The sequence below is a fragment of the Xyrauchen texanus genome, chromosome 7 (genome assembly GCF_025860055.1).
Source record: "Xyrauchen texanus isolate HMW12.3.18 chromosome 7, RBS_HiC_50CHRs, whole genome shotgun sequence".
NCBI lineage: Eukaryota > Metazoa > Chordata > Actinopteri > Cypriniformes > Catostomidae > Xyrauchen > Xyrauchen texanus.
The window spans coordinates 25,323,331-25,342,893 of NC_068282.1; the positions used below are offsets into that span (position 1 = coordinate 25,323,331).

General features: G+C 41.8%; 1 protein-coding gene across 1 annotated transcript in view; it reads left to right on the plus strand.

The window, feature by feature from the left end:
* The window catches only part of pex5la (peroxisomal biogenesis factor 5-like a), a 106,385-nt gene that overhangs the window by 54,050 nt on the left and 32,772 nt on the right, over positions 1 to 19,563 (plus strand). The window contains exons 4-7 of the mRNA XM_052130795.1: positions 4,119 to 4,313; positions 6,140 to 6,260; positions 6,928 to 7,018; positions 13,704 to 13,799. Coding sequence (XP_051986755.1) covers positions 4,119 to 4,313; positions 6,140 to 6,260; positions 6,928 to 7,018; positions 13,704 to 13,799 — 503 coding nt within the window. The remainder of the gene's footprint in view (positions 1 to 4,118; positions 4,314 to 6,139; positions 6,261 to 6,927; positions 7,019 to 13,703; positions 13,800 to 19,563) is intronic.

Here is a 19,563-nt window from a genome sequence, read left to right on the forward strand (position 1 = left end):
TTCTAGTCGTACAAGTTCTGCTCCTATATTCTTGAATGAGGAAAGGCTGAAATCTCCAAAGTGGTTGGTCTAGATTATGATCAAATAATATATTTAAAATCAGCAATAAAATATGACAATAATGGTGTGTGCTTCTTCAAATCACGGAAATAAACAGGCTTGTCCAGCTAATGGGCACATGCACATTTAAGTAACTGATAACACTGTGAATTGGGGAACAGGAGGTCAAACGTTGTGCTCCTAAAATCAGTCTGTGCTTACTGAAATTCGAACCTCTGCCCCCAACTGGAACTGGAACAGTTGAGGTGAAATGTCCACAGTGTGGTGCCAAACGTAAGTTGTAATTTTATTTGTAAACGATGCAATCCAGTCAACAGGAATGCATATTTTTATTAACTCTATTCCCTAAACCAAACACCAACCCTAAGCCTAACCATCAGTGGAGTAATATTTTTATTTTAAATGCAATCTCAGAAAAGCGTGCAGTATTGTTTATATGAACGCGATTGTGGCAGCGGGGGTGTGGTCAAGCGCCCGTCCGGGAGAGAAAAGCGGTAAGGGCGCTTACACCTGAGCTAAATTATGTCTAAACACCTGTCTCTAATTTCAGTGAGTACGAGGAGAGCGGCATAAAAAGGCAGCGAGAGGGCCCCAGAGGGGAGAGAGATGACATGCGAACCCAGTGTTTGGCATTGTGTTGTATTGTGTATGTAAATAGTGAGATTGTACGGAACAAAAAGGGAATTAAAAAAACCTTACCTTGTGGTGAAGACCTGTTTCCTGTCCTCCTTCCTTGGGAAGTGTTACAGCGATTATTTCCTGGTTTCCATTGGACCAGAACCTGCATCTCAGACATTGCTAGTGCAACACCATATCAGCACAACATAATAATTCAGTAATTCAGGGTACATGAACATTCAGAAGCAGCATGTTGAATTCCTATGTGATCATATTGCATATAAACAGACAGGTGATGTCAATACCAAAATGGACTTTTTTAACCCTTCAATGCATGGGAATTTCACCAAACACCATCGGGTCTTTAGAGACCAGACCCTTAAGTCTATTACAAATGGATCTACAAAATGCCCAGGTATTGTCAAATTTTCAAAAATATTTTCAAGACAATTATAAAATAAAAGAATAAAATATATTTTGATGTTTTATATTTCATATATCAAAGAGATTTAGAAAAATGTAGAACACGATTCATTAATTTCACACTGAAATTTCCTGAGATGCAACTGAGCACTTATTGAGTCAAAATAGATGGATAACTTACATCATTTCAGTAGTTTACCCAAATGACAATAGTGATATCATACTGTTCATGTGTTGTACTTGCTATAATTTATTTCCATGTTGTTTCTTCATTATATAACCATTTCAAATGTAAATCAAGTCAATCACGGAAACACCAGTGCCACCTTGAGTAAGAAATAGCATGTATGATTTGTATTTGTACACATAAAAGGAATACTGCTAAATCACCATTGCTGTTAATTCACTGTTGCATAGAAAATCAACATGATACACAGTAGTATTTATTTGTATGAATATATCCTCTTGTAATAAACAAAGAAATAGAAGTGCAAAAAAAAAAAAACTCCTACAGTTGCTATATTTTGTGTTACGATTTCCCCATTTCTATCTACTTTATTAGAGTGACTAGACTTAACCTTTAATATCTTTGCTTATATTCTTAGATTGTTCTGAATTTGCAATTTGAATTCTGAGTTTGCAAATCAAATAAAAACAATGGAGTGGTCATTGACCTAATAATGCAGCATGCTTTATTTTCTCAATCATTTGAGTTATTTTTTTTCCCCAAAATATAATTCTGATAAATGTAACTAAAAATATTGATTCTAGCCATTATAATATTGAAAACGTATTGTTAGGTAAAGTATCATAACACTTTGAAATATCTATTTCCCCCGATCTCTACTACTCAGTGACATAAGTGATATTTGTGTTTAGAATATAATATTCTAATATATTATCTTTTAATATATATTGTTAGACTCAGTACTCAGACATCGAAAGTGGCTACTAACACCAAAACTTCTCAGTCTTCTTCCTAATTAATTCATCACAGATGTTGTCTGCATATATATATCTTCACTTCTAATTAGTAGAGCATACTGACACATTACTAAATGAGGAAGCTCTACAAGAGATATGAGGCACTTACTGCAAGACAGATTCTGTTACGTGAAATATACACTGAGAGTTTGAGCAACTAAAGCTTTTCTTTTACTTGCATCCTGGCTTGCCTATGTACACGTATATCACAAAGCAATAAAGACAACTGTTTCCACTCCCTGGAGAGTATCTTCTTCAATTTCTGATTGTACTCAATTTGGAGAGCTCTTTCATATCAGAGAAAACAGCCAATTCTAATTACCAACAGATTATGTTTGGAGGATCTTTTGATTTGCTTGTAATAAAGCAGCAGTCTGTTAATTACTGTGAAACTCCTCTGAATTTAATACTTACTGATCAATCAAAATGTCACACAGTGCTGATTTACTTGTGCAGTATGAAAGATTTTTTGCATTCCATTAAAGTTTAATGTTGGTGCCATTACTATGTTTGGTGCAAAATGATAATAATAGATTGTTTCTAAACATGACTATGTACTTTTTATGCTTAAATGGAAATTAAAATTAATTCTTAAACTTCTTAAAATTATTAAGACATTTAATGATTAGAGGAACATCCAGCTTTTTCTAGCATTGTCTGTCTGCACCAGGAATGGAGATGATTATATAATTTAATGGGATCTGCTGTAATTGTTAAAAAGGAATGCCTCTGAATTGAATTATTATTCCCTGGCAGATTCTCCTGAGTGAACTCTTTATAATGAGATTTTAGCTTTACAAAATCACTGCTTGCTTTGCTTTGGCTTCAGCAGCCTTTAGTTTATCATGTTATCAATGTGTTAGGCCACCTACACCACTCTTTAAGATGGCTTATAAGATTTAAAGTAAGACCAGCCTATTAAACCACTTTGAATGTCTGTATCATGTCATTGTGTTGGCAGGTTTTTATAGTCCATGACCTGTCCAGCAATTGGCTTTGTATGGTTGGCAGAGACAAAATCACATGTGGTAACTTGGATTCAGTGCCCATGTTAGTGCCATATTTCAAAAGGTGTATCATGAAGCCCTTGAGGCTTGGAACATGCATTCGCCCAAATGTTGACATTTTGTACAATACTGACCTACATGTCAATTTTTTTCTACCACCTGGTTAAGAAGACCTCGGTTCTTCTAGACTGTAGTTTAACAGGAATGGTATAGAAGCTGTGGAAGTTAACAAAATGTCACATATATTTACAACTACTTTGTTTGGTCGTACAATGAATCTAATCATCTCTCTGTGTCTATTGTTTTTAGATTTTTTTAATAGAATCTTAATAGATTCAGTTGAAAAAAGTCATATAATGTGGATGTGGTTTATTGTGCTGCAGACATGCACATGTTCATGTGTCTCCTATCATCTTGTCGCTGAATTGCTTGTATTTACAGCAGTCCTATTTTGTTCAAAAACAATCAGTTCTGGATTGTGTGCTTATTTGAATAGCAAAAAGCCACACACAAAATTCTTTAAGTGAGATTTAGATTTTAATTATATGGGTAATCACAAAAGCTGACTATATTCCCTCCAAATCATCATCAAAACATTTCTCTCAAACCTTCATCCTCTGTAGCAGAACACAGTGTTCAGTATAAAGTGTTCTTGATACGGTACATACAATATATCAAACTCTCTTTGTTCTTTTGAAGAGGAACTGGCAACATCAAAGATTATTTGACTCTGGCCCCTTGGCTGTCGGATCTGCCTGCTGTCTTTTATTGCTAGGGTCACTCAGGTAGATATGTGCCTAGAGCAATGACTAAGCTAGAGTTTGTTACAGTATGCTGCATTTATTCTTTCCTCGAGACTCTAGGCTTTTGGTTCATGTGCTAATTTGCAACTGGGCACATTAACTATTATTCATAGTGCAGAAATGGCACTTTCTTTTTTTAAGCTAAAGGGCAAAATAAAAAAAGTGGATAGGGTTTTTCTTATTAATTCCTTCCAAATTTCTTAATTTACTTTTTTCTGTCCAGTTCTGTCCTCCTCTCTGGACCTACTGGATCTTAGTGAACCTGGTGAGAGAAGACACAGCAAAGACAGGAAGAGCCCACTTTCTTCTACAGGCACACCATACATGAAGAAGCTTGATGAAACAGAGCTGATCCAGGTGGACGTTAAACAGACCATACCCTGTTCCCGCACACCTGACAAAGTTACATTGGACCCAGGTATCATGTGTTACCAGACAGCAAAAACAAGGCTGTAATTGCCAAGAACTCTCGTAAATCCATGAAGTGGAAGCAGATGGTTACACGGGCGAAAATGTGTTTGTTTATGTGATTAAAGAAAACTTTTCTGACATTACTTTGATACATTTTTTAACTGAGAAGAATATTATTGGTTTTCATATTGTTACGTATCAAGATTGTACTAGGATAAGAACATATGGAAAGTGCTTCAGGGGCTAAGACCCCATAATAAATCTTGACAAGTGCAGTTCCTCTTCTGTCACTCACTCGAAAAGCTCTGTAGAGGTGAGTGGAACAGTCGTGAACACCAGCTCACTGGACACACCGCTCAGCTCCGAAGAATAAATCTGACTAAACAGATGCACTATTCCCTCCTTTTATACCCATAAGTAAGGGGGAGGGACATGCAAATTCTGTTCGTCAATTCTCATTGGCCTTTTCTCAAAGCTTAGAGGCAACTGAGGCTCTCAAGAGAGACCCCTAGTGTCACTTCACTGACACAATGTCGAGTGAGTGACAGAAGTGGAACTGATGCACTTGGTTAAAAAAAATTTACTGTTAAAATGATGGATAGCATGTGGAATTATCCGTCAATGTTTCAAAAAACAGTAAATGACATGACATAGAATTTTCAGTTAACACAACCCCTGACATGTTGGGTTAAGTAATTGTTTGTGCCCTACCAGGAATAGTTAGACTGAAACACAACTGGGCTTTAGTTACATCCACCTTGATCTCATGAAATTTACTTGACCATGGCAACATTTTTGCAAACCAAAATTGCGTGCTTTGTTGTAAGTTTCCCTGCAGTTTCTTAGTGAAATATCCAGCGGGGGCACCAAAATTATGTTGTAATTAGATGAGGATCTGTAAGGTGAATTTTAGATGGATGTTGTTATGAGTTAAACGAACCTCCCTTACCTAAAACTTTAACCTGAACCTAACCAATAGTGTCCTTAAAGATAAACAAGAGGTGAAGAAAACAGACATCTTTACCCTTAGCCAATGCCTAAACCTAACCTGTAGTGTTTTTAAAGCAAATTCGATATGTAAAGCATTTTTACTGAAGCAACCACGTCATTTTGTGTCGCTTCTATGGCACTTTTGCTTCACTTTCACTTTCGATTTAAGCATCCTTGGCTGGGCTCTCTCAGGGCAAAATCTAAGACTCTACCAGGTGAGCTACTGTGCAAGCTAATCATGTTGGAATAAGTGTGAAATTGTAGGTGGGTCTGTAATACAAGCGTTAAAATATATAGTTTTTCAAATGATGCATTATAGTAAAAGTGTTTTGATCTAGTAAGTAATAGAGTGAAAAACAGAGCGTTTATAACCTCATAAATAGCCATAGTACCCTTCATTTGTGTGAAAGTTAATAAAATGGACGGTTTGATGGGGTTGTAGTGCCTCTAGTGTTAATTTCACCAGGAAACTGTGGAAAAATTTATAAAGCGCAATGTAAATCTTTGTTTGCAAAAAAAGTAATTATAGAAACATTCATTCTATGAGGTTGCATGTGATATTAGGGGGAGGGACATTCTCCTTTTAAAGAGCATTTGATTGGACAAACATCTGTGTAGTGTAAGATTAGTCATCAATTTTTTTGGTGTGTTTTCCCAGAAGAGTGACTGAAATTTGCACGTTTAAATCTGCAAAAATATAATTTTGTCCATTTTATTGGGTCTTTTATATGGGCATACAGCATGTGCTATTGCAAATTCTCTAAACTTTGGTTTTGTTTGCAGTTTACTTGGTTGTGATGCTATATCTCTGTGTCAAATAACATGGCCTAATTTTCTTTGCAGTAGCAGTTCCATCTTCATTGGAGAAATGGGAAGAACTCAACCCTCGTCCAGAACGGAGTGGTAGTAGAAAGTGGAAACTTGAGAGAAGACGTTCATCAAAGAATTCTGGGGAATTTGTGTGGTAAGCTGCTACTCAAATATTGTTGGGAGGGGGTAGACTAGTAAAATATACAGATATACAAATATACACTCACTGAGCACTTTATTAGAAACACTATTGTCCTAATAAAATTCCTGATGTGGTCTTCTGCTGCTGTAGCCCATCCGTCTCAAGGTTCGACGTGTTGTGTATTTTGAGATGCTATTCTGCTCACCACAAATTGCACAATTGTACAGAGTTAATCTGCGTAATCTGAGTTAATGTAGCTTTTCGGTCAGCTCGAACCAGTCTGGCCATTTTCCTTTGAACTCTCTTTGAACATCAACAAGGCATTTTCGTCCGCAGAACTGCCGCTTACTTTTTCTTTCTTTTTTTGGCCACCATTCAGCAGTTACGGAAATACTCAAACCAGCCTGTCTGGCACCAACTATCATGCCACAGTTGAAATCAATGAGATCAACTTTTTCCCCATTCTGTTGGTTGATGTGAATATTAACTGAAGCTCCTGACCCATATCTGCATGATTTTATGCATTGCACTGTTGCACTGATAGGCTGATGAGATAATCACATGAATAAGTAGGTGCACAGGTGTTCCTAATGAAGTGTTCAGTGAGTGTATTATGCAAGATCATGTATGTGTAGAGGATTTGAATAAGTTCATACACCACTTCCTATGACAATCACAGGTCTATGGATTGCAAGACTCTAGACACAGTCCCCAGGAACTCCCTGGAGGTAATCAATAAAGTAGAGGCAGAGGCTGTGCCAGTAACTCAAGTAAGTGCAATTCTAAACTACACTAAAGCATCATTGTTATTTTTATGAGTCGTGAAAACATCTCTACATGTTTCAGTGACTTTCCCATTTTATTTCCCATTTGTCTGACTCTTTGTTTTCAAACATTATTATGAGTCCATCAACTTGAACTGTGAATGGTAAACCACATTGTGCACAATACATCCTGGAACATCCTGTGCTAATGTGAAGAATTCTTTATTTTCAGCTCAACAGGCAATATGTTAGTGGAAGACATGTAAGAATCTCTGTGCACTCTTTGTATGAATTGCTGAATGGTCTATGCATTTGCACCATGGCAACAGCATCACCACCAAATTCAATGCAAAAAAGGACTAAACCATTTTGTCAGTACTTGATCTATATTCATACCAGCTAATGAACTATAGTGCCTTCCTCATAGCAGTTCACATTTTGCAAGGATTTTCAAATGTTCCTTCTTGTGGTGCTACAGGGTACAAATGTTACACTCTTCTACGTCAGTGGAGCATGCAGATCTGTAGTATTGCTTTCTATCATGATTAGATTAATAGCAAATTGATTATTAACAAGATAACACAAAATGTAATGTCTCCATCGGTGGATGACTCCTTTTCTAGAAACTTCGATTTGCCGCTTTTGGGTTGCTGACCCCTTGCTGAAAGCCAGGGGTTTAAAGAACTGTTCAGTTCCCCGTCTGTCACTCACTTGACGTTATGTCGAATGAAGCGACACTGGGGGACTTTCTTGAAGGCCTCGGTTACATCTGAACTTGATAAAAGGCCCATGAAAATTGACAGACAGAATTTGCATGTCACTCCCCCGGACATACGGGTATAAAGGAGGGAATCGTGCATCTCTTCATTAAGATTTCTTCATCTTAATGAAGCGTTGTTCTGTTCCATTCACCTCTGCAGAGCGTTGCTGTTGGATCTATGGCGCGTATCGGTGGCTTTCTCCTTCTCTGCACGCCAGTGCAGCTTTGCCCCTGGGTGCTTCGACAGCGATTCTAAAAGAGACATTTTTTCTAAAAGACTTTATTTCTCTGAGAGCACACACAGCAGGCGTTGAACGTCCTTTTTAGGATGCATCTTTTAAAAGATGCCCATCCACCCCTGTGTAGTTTCTGCATGTGGTCGATATCTCTCCACTCCTGACGGTCATTGATGCTGCCTTGTTTGTCTGAGCCATGATCACACTGAGGCGGTGTTTGTGGATGGTTCTTTTTCTCACTGCGAGAAATTAACCATGGCAACCTTGCAGTTGCGGCTTTCCTTTCTTAAAAACAACGCCACTCCAGCCGCCTCCCGCGTCGCTCCTTCCCACGGGATTGAGGACGACCCGGCTGGCGACTTGTTTCACAATTTGGGGATAGCAGCGGGCTAGGTTTCGCCAAGTAGATCCCCACGAACCACCCGCCCTCCGGCACGCTTGTTGACTTCCGTCCAGGCTTGAGATGAGAGCGGCTCGCCTCACGGCCACTCTGACTACTCCCTCACCTGTGGCTGAACCTGGTCAAGATGTGGGAGGTAGACAAAGCCCGCTTTCTCAACGCCACCGTATCCCAGCTCTGCCTATTCGGCGACACCGTCGGCGACTTCGCCCAGCAGTTTTCGCTGGTGAAGAAACAGATGGAGGCCATTTCCCACATCATGCCTCGCCGCCATTCCAGCATGGGCCATGCTCCGTCTGCTCGCCTAGGATGTCCCCCTGTGGCTTCCAAACGGCAGGCAGCTCTGCCTCAACCTGGGCCCAGCTCTCAGCCTCAGCATCGAGCGCCCAGCAGGAAGCGGACGACCAAGGGAACGAGACGTTTGCTCTGGAGCTGGTAAACAGACCACTCCGTCCCCTGGTGGAGGGCCGGGAGGATAATTTTTACCCTTATTTCCTTTGCCGCATCCCCTTCAGGCTGCGGTACCCACATTCTCAATAAAAGAGTGATTTCCTCATTCCCTGTGTCAACTGGCCCGCAAATGCTGATCTCACAACAACCCGGTGGAACACTCCGGCAGTCCTGGCTCCCCGGTCATGGACCCCTCACTTCCGGACCCACTACAGCTGTCCCCCGGCCGGCCGGTTCTGACAAGTCCAGAGGACGCCTTACACGAGACCTCCTCCTCAATCACTAACCCGCCCCCTGCCAGTTGCGCGGAGGGAGGTAAGTGCTTAGAGTCTTCTCTCAGCACCAAAGCCTCGGGATGCTTTTGCCTCCCAACACAACACTACTTGCTCAGCCCCGCTGCTCCGCCCCACCAGGTATGTCAAATACGATCTTCCCCTTCGGACTCATAGCTTTCACTTCCCAACCCATCGCACTGGCTGGCCAGGAACATCCGACTCGGTTATGTGATCCAGTTCTCTGGTGTCCATTTTACCTCGGTGCACGGCGAAGATGCCAACACCCTACGTGCGGAGATTTTTACTCAAAGAGACCCTGAGAATCATACCTAAGAAAGGCGTTGGGTTGCCAATTTTGGACCTGCACATTCTCAACCGGGTCTTACACAGACTCCCGTTCAAGATACTCATGCAAAAACACATTCTAACATGCGTCCGGCATCAGGATTGGTTCACAGCAGTAGACCTGAAGGATGCGTACTTCCAGGTCTCTATCTTGCCTCGACACCGACCCTTCCTATGGTTTGCGTTCGATGGCTGGGTATATCAGTACAAGGTCCTCCCTTTCGGCCTGTCCCGGTCCCCTAGCATCTTCACGAAGGCCGCAGAGACAGCCCTTGCCCCTCTAAGGGAAGTGGGCATCCGCATACTCAACTACCTTGATGACTGGCTCATCCTAGCCCACTCTCGAGAGTTACTGTGCACCCACAGGGACCAGGTGATCAGACACCTCAGTCGTCTAGGGCTTCAGGTCAACTGGGAAAAGAGCAAGATTGCCCCGGTTCAGAGCATCTCTTTTCTCTGCATGGTCTCAGCCTCACCAACGAGCAGCCTCAGTCTCAGCCTCACCAACGAGCGTGCCCAGTCGGTGTTGAAATGCCTCACATTGTTCAAGACAGGCACAGCGGTTCCTCTAAAACAATTCCAGAGGCTCCTGGGGCATATGGCATCCTCCGCGGTGGTCGCACCACCGGGGTTGATGCATATGAGACCGCTTCAGCACTGGCTTCAGACTCGAATCCCGAGATGGGCATGGCGCCATGGCACATACTGTGTGTTCAACACCCCTGCCAGCCACCAGACCTTGTCGCCAGAGACGCCGCCAAACAGGGTTGGGGCACCATGTACAACGGGCTTGCATCCGCCGGCTCCTGGACGGTTCCCCGGCTGGGTTGGCACATCAACTGCCTAGAGTTGCTGGCTGTAATTCTAGTCCTAAGGAGGTTTCTTCTGCTACTTTGGGGTAAGCATGTCTTGATTCGTTCAGACAGCACCACCACAATAGAGTACATAAATCACCAAGGCGGCGTGCGCTCTTGTCACATGTCGCAACTTGCCTGCCATCTCCTCCTTTGGAGCCAGCAGCGACTCTCATATCGTTGCACACCACTCATATCCCGGGCAACCTAAACATGACAGTGGATGCGCTGTCAGGACAGGGCATGCTCAGTGGAGAGTGGAGGCTCCACCGCTGGCAGTCCAGCTGATTTGGGAGCGGTTCGGCAAAGCACATGTAGAGCTGTTTGCTTCCCAAGAGATCTCCAACTGCCCGCTAGCACATAGCGCCTTTCCCCTCCACTGAGGTAATCACATACGCTATTTCACCTAGGAGAGTCCACTAAACTCGTGCTCCCTGGATGTCTTTCCCCCCAACCCTCTGGTCCGTGAATTGAGTGGAGGAATTCCCTGAACAGACCCACTATGGTTACTAATTACTCTGTACTGGAATAGGTGCTCCACAGGATGGGCCTTCATGGATTAATCCCCCTGTATGTATTTTCCGCGGTACGGTCCCCCTACCAGCAGACCCGTGTCTCCCTTGGGCAGTCTCCTCTGCCCCCAGGTCGCCGTGTTTGTAGCAACTCCTCCCTCGCAGCAGGTAGGATCTACCACCGCACCACTTCCACATGTGGCCTGAAAACCCATGTGACTTATTTTGCTTCATTTTACTCCCCTGGGCAGATTGTGGTCTCCACCGGGTCTTTTCCCCCTGAAATAATAGGAGTTGGAAAAGAACTCATTACCAGATGTGTGTCATAGCATTAAATGGTCCCCAGCCCCTTTAACTCTATGCGAGAAACATAGAGGGAGAAAAGGCGTGACTAGTGCGGCCTACTCCCATGTTTGGCACGTCGCTTGTTCCCCCTCTTCGTGATGCTGGGAACCTAAAAACGTTATGACGTATTTTATGGGCCGTTGGAGAAGGGTACGTGCAGTCTGACGCAGCCTGTTGCTTTGGCACGCAACTGCCTGCCCACACCTGCATCAGCAGCTCACGTACACGGTTCAGCGCATGATGTGATTGAATAGGGACCCCTAGTGTCGCTTCATTCGACACAAAATCGAATGGGCGACAAACAGGGAACGTCAAGGTTACTGTTGTAATCTCCATTCCCTGATGGATGGAACGAGACATTGTGTCCCCCGGGCCAAAACGCTGAACCGAGCCACTGTAACGGTCGAACCTTATTCTCGGCTCCTCGGTGCAAAACCTGAATGAACAGATGCACGATTCCCTCCTTTTATACCCATATGTCCGGGGGAGGATCATGCAAATTCTCTCTGCCAATTTTTCATTGGCATTTTCTCAAGTTCAGAGGTAACCGAGGCCTTCTAGAAAGTCCCATAGTGTAACTTCATTCGACACAACGTCTCGTTCCCTCCATCAGGGAATGGAGGTTACAACAGTAACCTAGACGTTAGTCCTAAAATCCAGAAGAAAATTAGCATTTTCGAGCACTGGGTTCCCTTTTGAAATTTGAATGGGTATTTAGAACAGAGATGTTTGATTAATGAGTAAAACAAAGACCGTGGTTAACATTACTCAAGAAGACACATTTTGTTCTACAACTTTATTTACGCACAAATTCAAACCTGGATTTTTTATGTAAGTTGCTAACAAGTTGCTAAAAAAGGACTACTACTACTACTACTACCACAAGGATGTACGATTTAGGAATAAGTTTATGTTGTAGAACAAAATGTGAAAGTCTCTTTGAGGAATACTAACTGAAGATTTTTGTTTACTCATAAATCGAAAATCCATCTTCTAAAAACCCACTGAAAATACCAGAGGGAAGTCATGGTGAATTAGCCTTTTGGGTTGGCCTATTTTGCATCATGACTTAACACGTGTGAAGCATTACAGCTTATATCTCCTGTACTCTGTCCATCTATTTGCTAAACTATACTATGTTTTTTTACTACAGTAAAATTATCTGACCCATTTCAAAGATCTCATTTCATCTGTTAAAACTAGTCATGATGTAGCAATTATTACACATGTGAACTGCATGGTTCTAAAACAAATTGTTAAAATAGTCTTTCCACGATGAGAGGCTGTTATAATGGAATGTGTATTGTTAAAGGTAATTGCTGCACTAACATAAGGTCTGACAGGGCACATTAAATGTAATTATACAGGGCTGCACCAGCACAGTGAAACAAGACCAATTGTCCTTTTTGAGGCCTCCATTATAGCATCCTGTATGATATCCGTTTAACTTGGTAACCTTGGTTATTGATAAATGTCCAATGAGGAAAGTGGAAAATACCTCATCATCTTCTTTTGATTCAGTCTGCCTGAAAGGCTTTGTTATGCTGAAAATGTAATTGTGGGAATGGATGTTGTCCATTAATAGCCCAGCACTTGACATTTAGAGTGACCTAAGAACAAGATACAAAGCTACAGACAGAGGGTGAATTTGAAAGGGTATCTTAATAATTACACTATTCATTAAAATGACATCCAGATTTAGTTTTAGGACAATGTAAAACATAACCAAATCTAGATTTTATAGTGTTTGGTTGAGCAAATGCTGTTCATTTTGCCACAAAGCCACAGTTTTTACACTTTTCTAGGAAATCAACCTACAAATTGCTTACTTATTGTTGTCTCTGCACATTAAGCATTTTAACATAACAAATTAGAAACTGCTCTCACCCATCATCAAGTGTAACAAAAAAAAAGGCTTAGAATCTTTATGTTATGCCCATATGTCACACTCTAAATTTGAATAAAGTTTTTGTCTCTAAGAATACAAAACCTTTTGGATCTTACATTTATTTATTTTTTTACAGTAAGCTTGAATTCTGTTGGTGGGTGGTGTAAATATACATCAATAAAATCAATTTGAATGGCTTTGCCGCATGTGAAGCATGTCTTCAGGTGTTTATTGCTTAAAAAAAAAAGTGGTTTGTTTAAAGATTCTTACTGAACAAAAGTCTTATGCCATGCTATCTGCCATGCAGATTTGCATTCAGAGAAAAATTGTGTAAAGGCAAATTGCTGTGCATGACAAGCCAGTCCAGGGCTATTTTGAGTGTGTGAGAATGTTAGGTGTGAATAGCAAAAAAAAATGTGTGTGTGTGAAAGAGACAGAAAGATAGATGGAAAGAGAAGGAGAGAGAAAGAAAGAAAACTAGAAGAGGCTGTGCTGCTATGCTGGCATTTCTCCTTGCCTCTGGCATGAGGGGTTGGCAAGGGCAGGGCCTTTTTTTCCTATCAGAGAGACAGAGATGGCTGACCACGCTCTCACTGACTCCTGCCTTGTGTACGTGTGTCTGTTAGGGCCGTTTGAGCAAAGACCAAAGGTGGGGTAGCACACTCCTGTCCAGAAACCAGTCTCTGGAGGAAGAGTTCGAGAGAGCCAAAGCAGCAGTGGAGGTAAACAACATCTCTGTGTCATCGCTGAACCACTGTCTCATGGTTTCCTTGTGCATTATTTAAAAATTATTATTGTTATTATTTAATTATTTTAGGGCTGTTGATTTAACACATGAATTAATTGTGAATAATAAAGTATTCAAAATATTAACAAGATTAATTATGTCCCTGGACCAAAATGAGGAATATTCCTACCATCGGAGCAATTCAAGTTTGAAATATCACCTTCACGAGTCCCTGTCAGTAGGTGGTAGTAAGGGCAGTTTCCATTGTTTAGGCAAAGCGCAGTTGTATAGGCATCAAACCACACCCTGAGAGCAGACAGAATATGATGAGGATTCAAATAGCTGGAAGGATCACAACTCTGAATGCAGGGTTTCAAACGAGTTTTAACTTGACACAGCACCCTAACAACGGTATGGTTATGACACAGCACAACCAATGTGAGACACTCCAACAGCATCTGTCTGATGCATGTGTACAGTAGATGTGTCCTTATAAAAGCCCTTATATAAGCCTACATCAGATTGACAAATTCAACTTCAAAACTGATTGTTTTGGACTGCAGGCCAATGATAGTCTTATAGTCAATGATATGAAAATAATTACTAGCCTGTATTTGTATAAAAAAATATGGGGGCCCTATTTAAAGAGCACTAGCACTGAGCGCAGCGCTATACCATAAGTCATATATGCAAAGTCAATGGCCATGGCCATGAAGTTTTGGTATTTTCATGCAAGTTTGCGCTAAGTGTAGGCGCGAGTGGGTTTGTAGAAATTTAGCATTCAAAGTACTAATGGGCTGGGTCAAGTGAAATTTAATACTGAGGTTCTTCTCCGGCACCATCTGCCAGTGTCAGGCATATTTCTATTACAATGACACCTTTTATATGCATGAAAACATTTTGTTCTCATCGGGATTCGAATTTATGCTCAATTAAATTATAGAGAATTTAAGAATTATTATACTCTACAGACATGTCTACACAATCATGGCTAGCCCTCAAGTCAATGCCCATTATAGCTATATGACTGAGATGATGTTCGGTTAGGGAAGAGGGTCGAGAGGGTGCAGGACTTAGACAGTAAGCAGTGATTCTCGGGGCTGCAATGAGAACAAATTGAATACTGATCAATATAAACATCCTTCGGTTTTGATCATTATGAGAACATCGGCCTGCAGTCTGAGAGCTGCTTTTATGCCTTCAGTCCCCTAAGAATAGGCCTCTAACTTATATATATTTTTTAAACTGATTATTAGCTGAACAGGGATCTAAATTGTCCAGAAAGCTACTGTCTGAGACAGTAAGGCTTGTTTCCAATCATTTTCATGATTGCTGATTTCCAGAATGGTGGTATAACTTGGAGCCTAAAATGAATAGAAATTAAGAATTACTAGTCTGCCTTTTGTTTACTGAACAGTAAATAAAAATACAAGATGAAAAATTTATTTTACAGCCAGCAGTCTTGGGGGAGGATCATTTTGCGGTATAGGAAACAGCATACAACTGAAATGATGCTGCTCTATGAGGTGAAAATAGGTGCTAGGCCAAATCTGGGATGCTATAAAGGTAGAGATTTCGGTGAGCTCAAGTCTCCTCTCTATAGAGTATATTTCGATGCATGAATTGTTTTAAATCACAATGGATTTCAGATGAATATTTTTAAAAACCATGCAGCTGCAGATAACTTTTAAACCTGTTGGGATTTTTCCTTTCAAAACAATGATTGCACTTGGGCATAGTTTAGTTAACAAAGTCAGAACAGTATGATTGAAAATACAAGCTTTAGATTTTCAATAGCACATATCCAGAACTTCAAAACCCATCTTCTAATCCTTCAAAAAAAATTAAATAATGCAAAATCACATACAGTTTTTCACAGCAGGACTTGGCAGCTTATAAGGCTGCATCCACATTAATCTGGATACATTTGAAAATGCCGTTTTCATTTTCGAAACGCTCTCCATCCACACTGCCGTTTTTAAGCATTTTCGAAAAGTTGTTTTTCCACACTAAAATGTATGAATATGCTTAAATAACCTTACTGTGTATGCGATCAATCGCCATTCCATGTTCGCGTTGTCACCGGACAGCAATTAGAAGACTTTGCGTAGCTTATGAAGGAATGCATTTTGAAGGTTATACAAAGTAACATTTATCTTTAACAATGCTCTCAAAGTAAGAAACAAGCACAATAACCTTGCTGGAATGTGGGCTGCCATCTTGATTGTGGGATGAATGGATCACATGACTCATTTTCAGAAGTCTCTGTCGCCCCCATCCACCCTACAACACAAAGACGGCGCTTCCAAATTTATCCATTTGGGAGAGCATTTTTGAAAAGCTGTCTCAGTATGTACGGAATGACAAAACGTAGAGAAAAATACAAATACAAGATGTGCTGTAACTCAAATGAAATAATTACATAAAAACAACAGTACTTTAATCACAGATGAGTTAAGTTTACTTGTAACTAGTGAACTGTACTTAAATAATTAAGTTCACTTTAGAAGAAGTTTATTTTCAAATGTTCTCATATTCACAAGGAATTTTGTGTTTTTTTGGTGATTGTAGAACCAAGTGCACACAGAACACTACAGTGAGAGAGAGAATATAAAATAAGATAAGAGTATAAATTAGGGATGTCATTCGATTAAAATTTGTAATCAAATTAATTACATGGTGTCCCGATTAATTAATCGCATATACAAATATTTGCTGAGAAAGCCCATCATATAACAATAATTCAATATATAATGATTATACATATTTATATCAATATATATTTATACATAGTTATCTTAAAATATTAAAAATTATATATATATATATATATATATATTTATATATATATATATATATATTTATTTTTTAGGGCTGTCGATTTAACGCGTTAATAACGTGCGATTCATTTTACAAAATTAATGCATTAAAAAAATTTACGCATTTAATCGCAATGCTTTCCTGAGAATTTCCTGAGAAATGCAAGCTTGTAGTACCACCTGTTTACTCTAGAGGGCAGTAAGTGAAATTTCAGCTGTGTGAGCAACTCACAGTTTATTATAGTGAACAAAACATTAACAACCCTTCAGCGGACACACAACACAAACGTTCTTAAGTTCTTGTGTTCAAAACACATGAAGGAGTGCAAATGAGAACCAAGGGATCTCAAGATGAGTTTAAAGATTGAGTATTAAATTATATTTAACTTGACACAGTGACCTAAACATTTTACTTTTATGTTGTTTCTAAAAAAAAACTGTGGACCCATGAGTGCTAGGGAGGAATCAACCAGGGATTCGAGTTGAGTGCAATCTCCTGGGAAAATAGACGCACAGTTTTACCTCAAGCGAGGGAAAGGGCGTGCAAGCGATTCACCCGGCCAGCCCATCAGCATGTTACCGAGTTCTACTGGCTCGGACCTGAGAAAACACGGGATGAAACTGACTCAACCCTGAAATTGTAGTATCTCGTAAACCCGCTGCTCTACAAATGTCTGCCAGGGAGGTACCCTTGGCCAGTGCCCACGAGGACGCAACGCTCCTTGTCAAGTCAGCTCGGACCCACAAGGGGGGTGCACGGCCTGAGTGTGATAAGCCAATGAAATGGCATCCACTACCCAGTGGGAAAGCCTCTGTTTGGAGACAGCGTTTCCTTTCCGCTGTCCCCCAAAGCATACAAAGAGCTGCTCAGAGCGTCTAAAGCTCTGCGTGCAGTCCAGATAGGTATGCAAAGCACGTACCAGACACAGCAACGAAGGGGCTGGGTCTGCCTCCTCCCGGGGCAGCGCTTGCAGGTTCACTACCTGGTCTCTGAAGGGCGTAGTAGGAACCTTGGGCACGTAGCCCGGTCACGGTCTTATGATCACATGAGTGTCTGCCGGACCGAACTCCAGGCAAGTGTCGCTAACAGAGAACGCTTGCAGGTCCCCGACCCTCTTGATGGTCGCGAGAGCGATCAGCAGGGCTGTCTTAAGAGAGAGGGCCCTGAGTCCAACTGATTCTAGCGGCTCGAAGGGAGGTCTCCGGAGGCCCGCGAGGACTACTGAGAAATCCCAGGAGGGGAACAGGCTTGGCCGGGAGGGATTAAGCCTCCGGGCGCCTCTTAGGAACCTGATGATTAAGTCGTGCTTACCAAGGGACTTGCCGTCTACTGCGTTGGGTGTAGCTGCCTGGTAGAAGGGGCTCTGGCTTGGTCGATTGTGTCTACGACGGTAGGTGGTAGACCAGCTAGATCTTCCGCGTCCCACCCAGGGACCAGACGTGAAGTTTCCAGAGGTCTGGATGCGAATGCCAGTCCATGTGTTGCATTTCCGGACCACGAGGGTGGCCTTCGCCTGTTCGAGTGCAATTCCTGCAGCACATCAAGACAAAAAGGAAATAGCTCTATTATTGAGAATGTGAGTACCGCAGCCCCCATTAGGGGGTGTGGCAAATTAAATTAATTCAACAAAAGATTCTCCTCCCGGCCCCCCAACGGGGAACGGAGTGGTCTTACCAGCTCCGGAGCTAACGTCTCGGTCTCTGGGTCGGTCATCTCAGGAGCGCCTGGGAGCCTTCCGGATCCTCGAGGAGGTTCATGAGATGAGGGGGCGTCCATCTTCTGCGGGGAGCTCGACACCGGGGCTGAGAGCTGGGCCCATGTTTGTTGAGGCAGAGCACCACTTTTTCTTTCTTTCTTGAAAGCCGCAGGAGGACACCCTCGGCGAGCAGACAGGGCATGGCCCCTGGCGGCAGCTTTGCGGCAGGGCAGGATATGTGAAATAGCCTCCGTCTGTTTCTTCACCACTGAGGGCTGCTGGGTAGAGTCGTCAGGTGGTGTCGCCGAATGGACGGAGCTGGGAGATGGGAGCATTTGAGAAAGCGTGCTTTGTCTATCTCCTCTACTGCGACCAGGTCCAGTCCATGTGTTGCGTTTCCGGACCACGAGGGTGGCCATTGCCTGTTCGAGTGCAATTCCTGCAGCACATCAAGAACAGGACTACCCAAGTGCAAATTTTGGAGCCTTGGCCCGGTGGACTGCAGGACGGGGCCATGGCGTGCAGGGGGGGAGTGTTCTGGGACTGCTCTACTGCCGAGGGTAGTGAGAGTGGAGGAGCGAGGAAGCTTTGCTTGCTCAGCTCGTCATGCACATCCGGGAAGAAAGGAACTCTAGTATTAGAGTATGCAAATACTGACTGCCAACTTCTCATTGGCCTTTTTTCATAGATCAGAGGTATATTCGGTGCTCAAGAGAGACCCCTAGTGTCGCTTCTCCGACACAACATGGAGAGAGCGACAGATAGGGAACATTGTATGTGGGAGTGGTGTGGTGTAGTGGTCTAAGCATATCACTGGTAATCTGGTGATCAGAAGGATGCTGGTTCGAGCCCCACAGCCACCACCATTGTGTCCTTGAGCAAGGCACTTAACTCCAGGTTGCTCCAGGGGGATTGTCCCTGTAATAAGTGTACTGTAAGTCGCTTTGGATAAAAGCGTCTGCCAAATGCATAAATGTAAATGTATTCTAAAGCTGTTTTTTTATGGCCTTATCAATGATTAACTCTTCTGCCACAAGAATGTAATGCATTTTAATTATCTGAATATTTGTGTTATTTTATATATATATATATATATATATATATATATATATATATATAATTTTTAATATTTAAAAGATAACTATGTATAATTATTTAATCATTATATATTTAATTATTGTTATATGAGGGGCTTTCTCAGCAAATATTTGTATATGCGATTAATCGCGATTAATTAATCGGA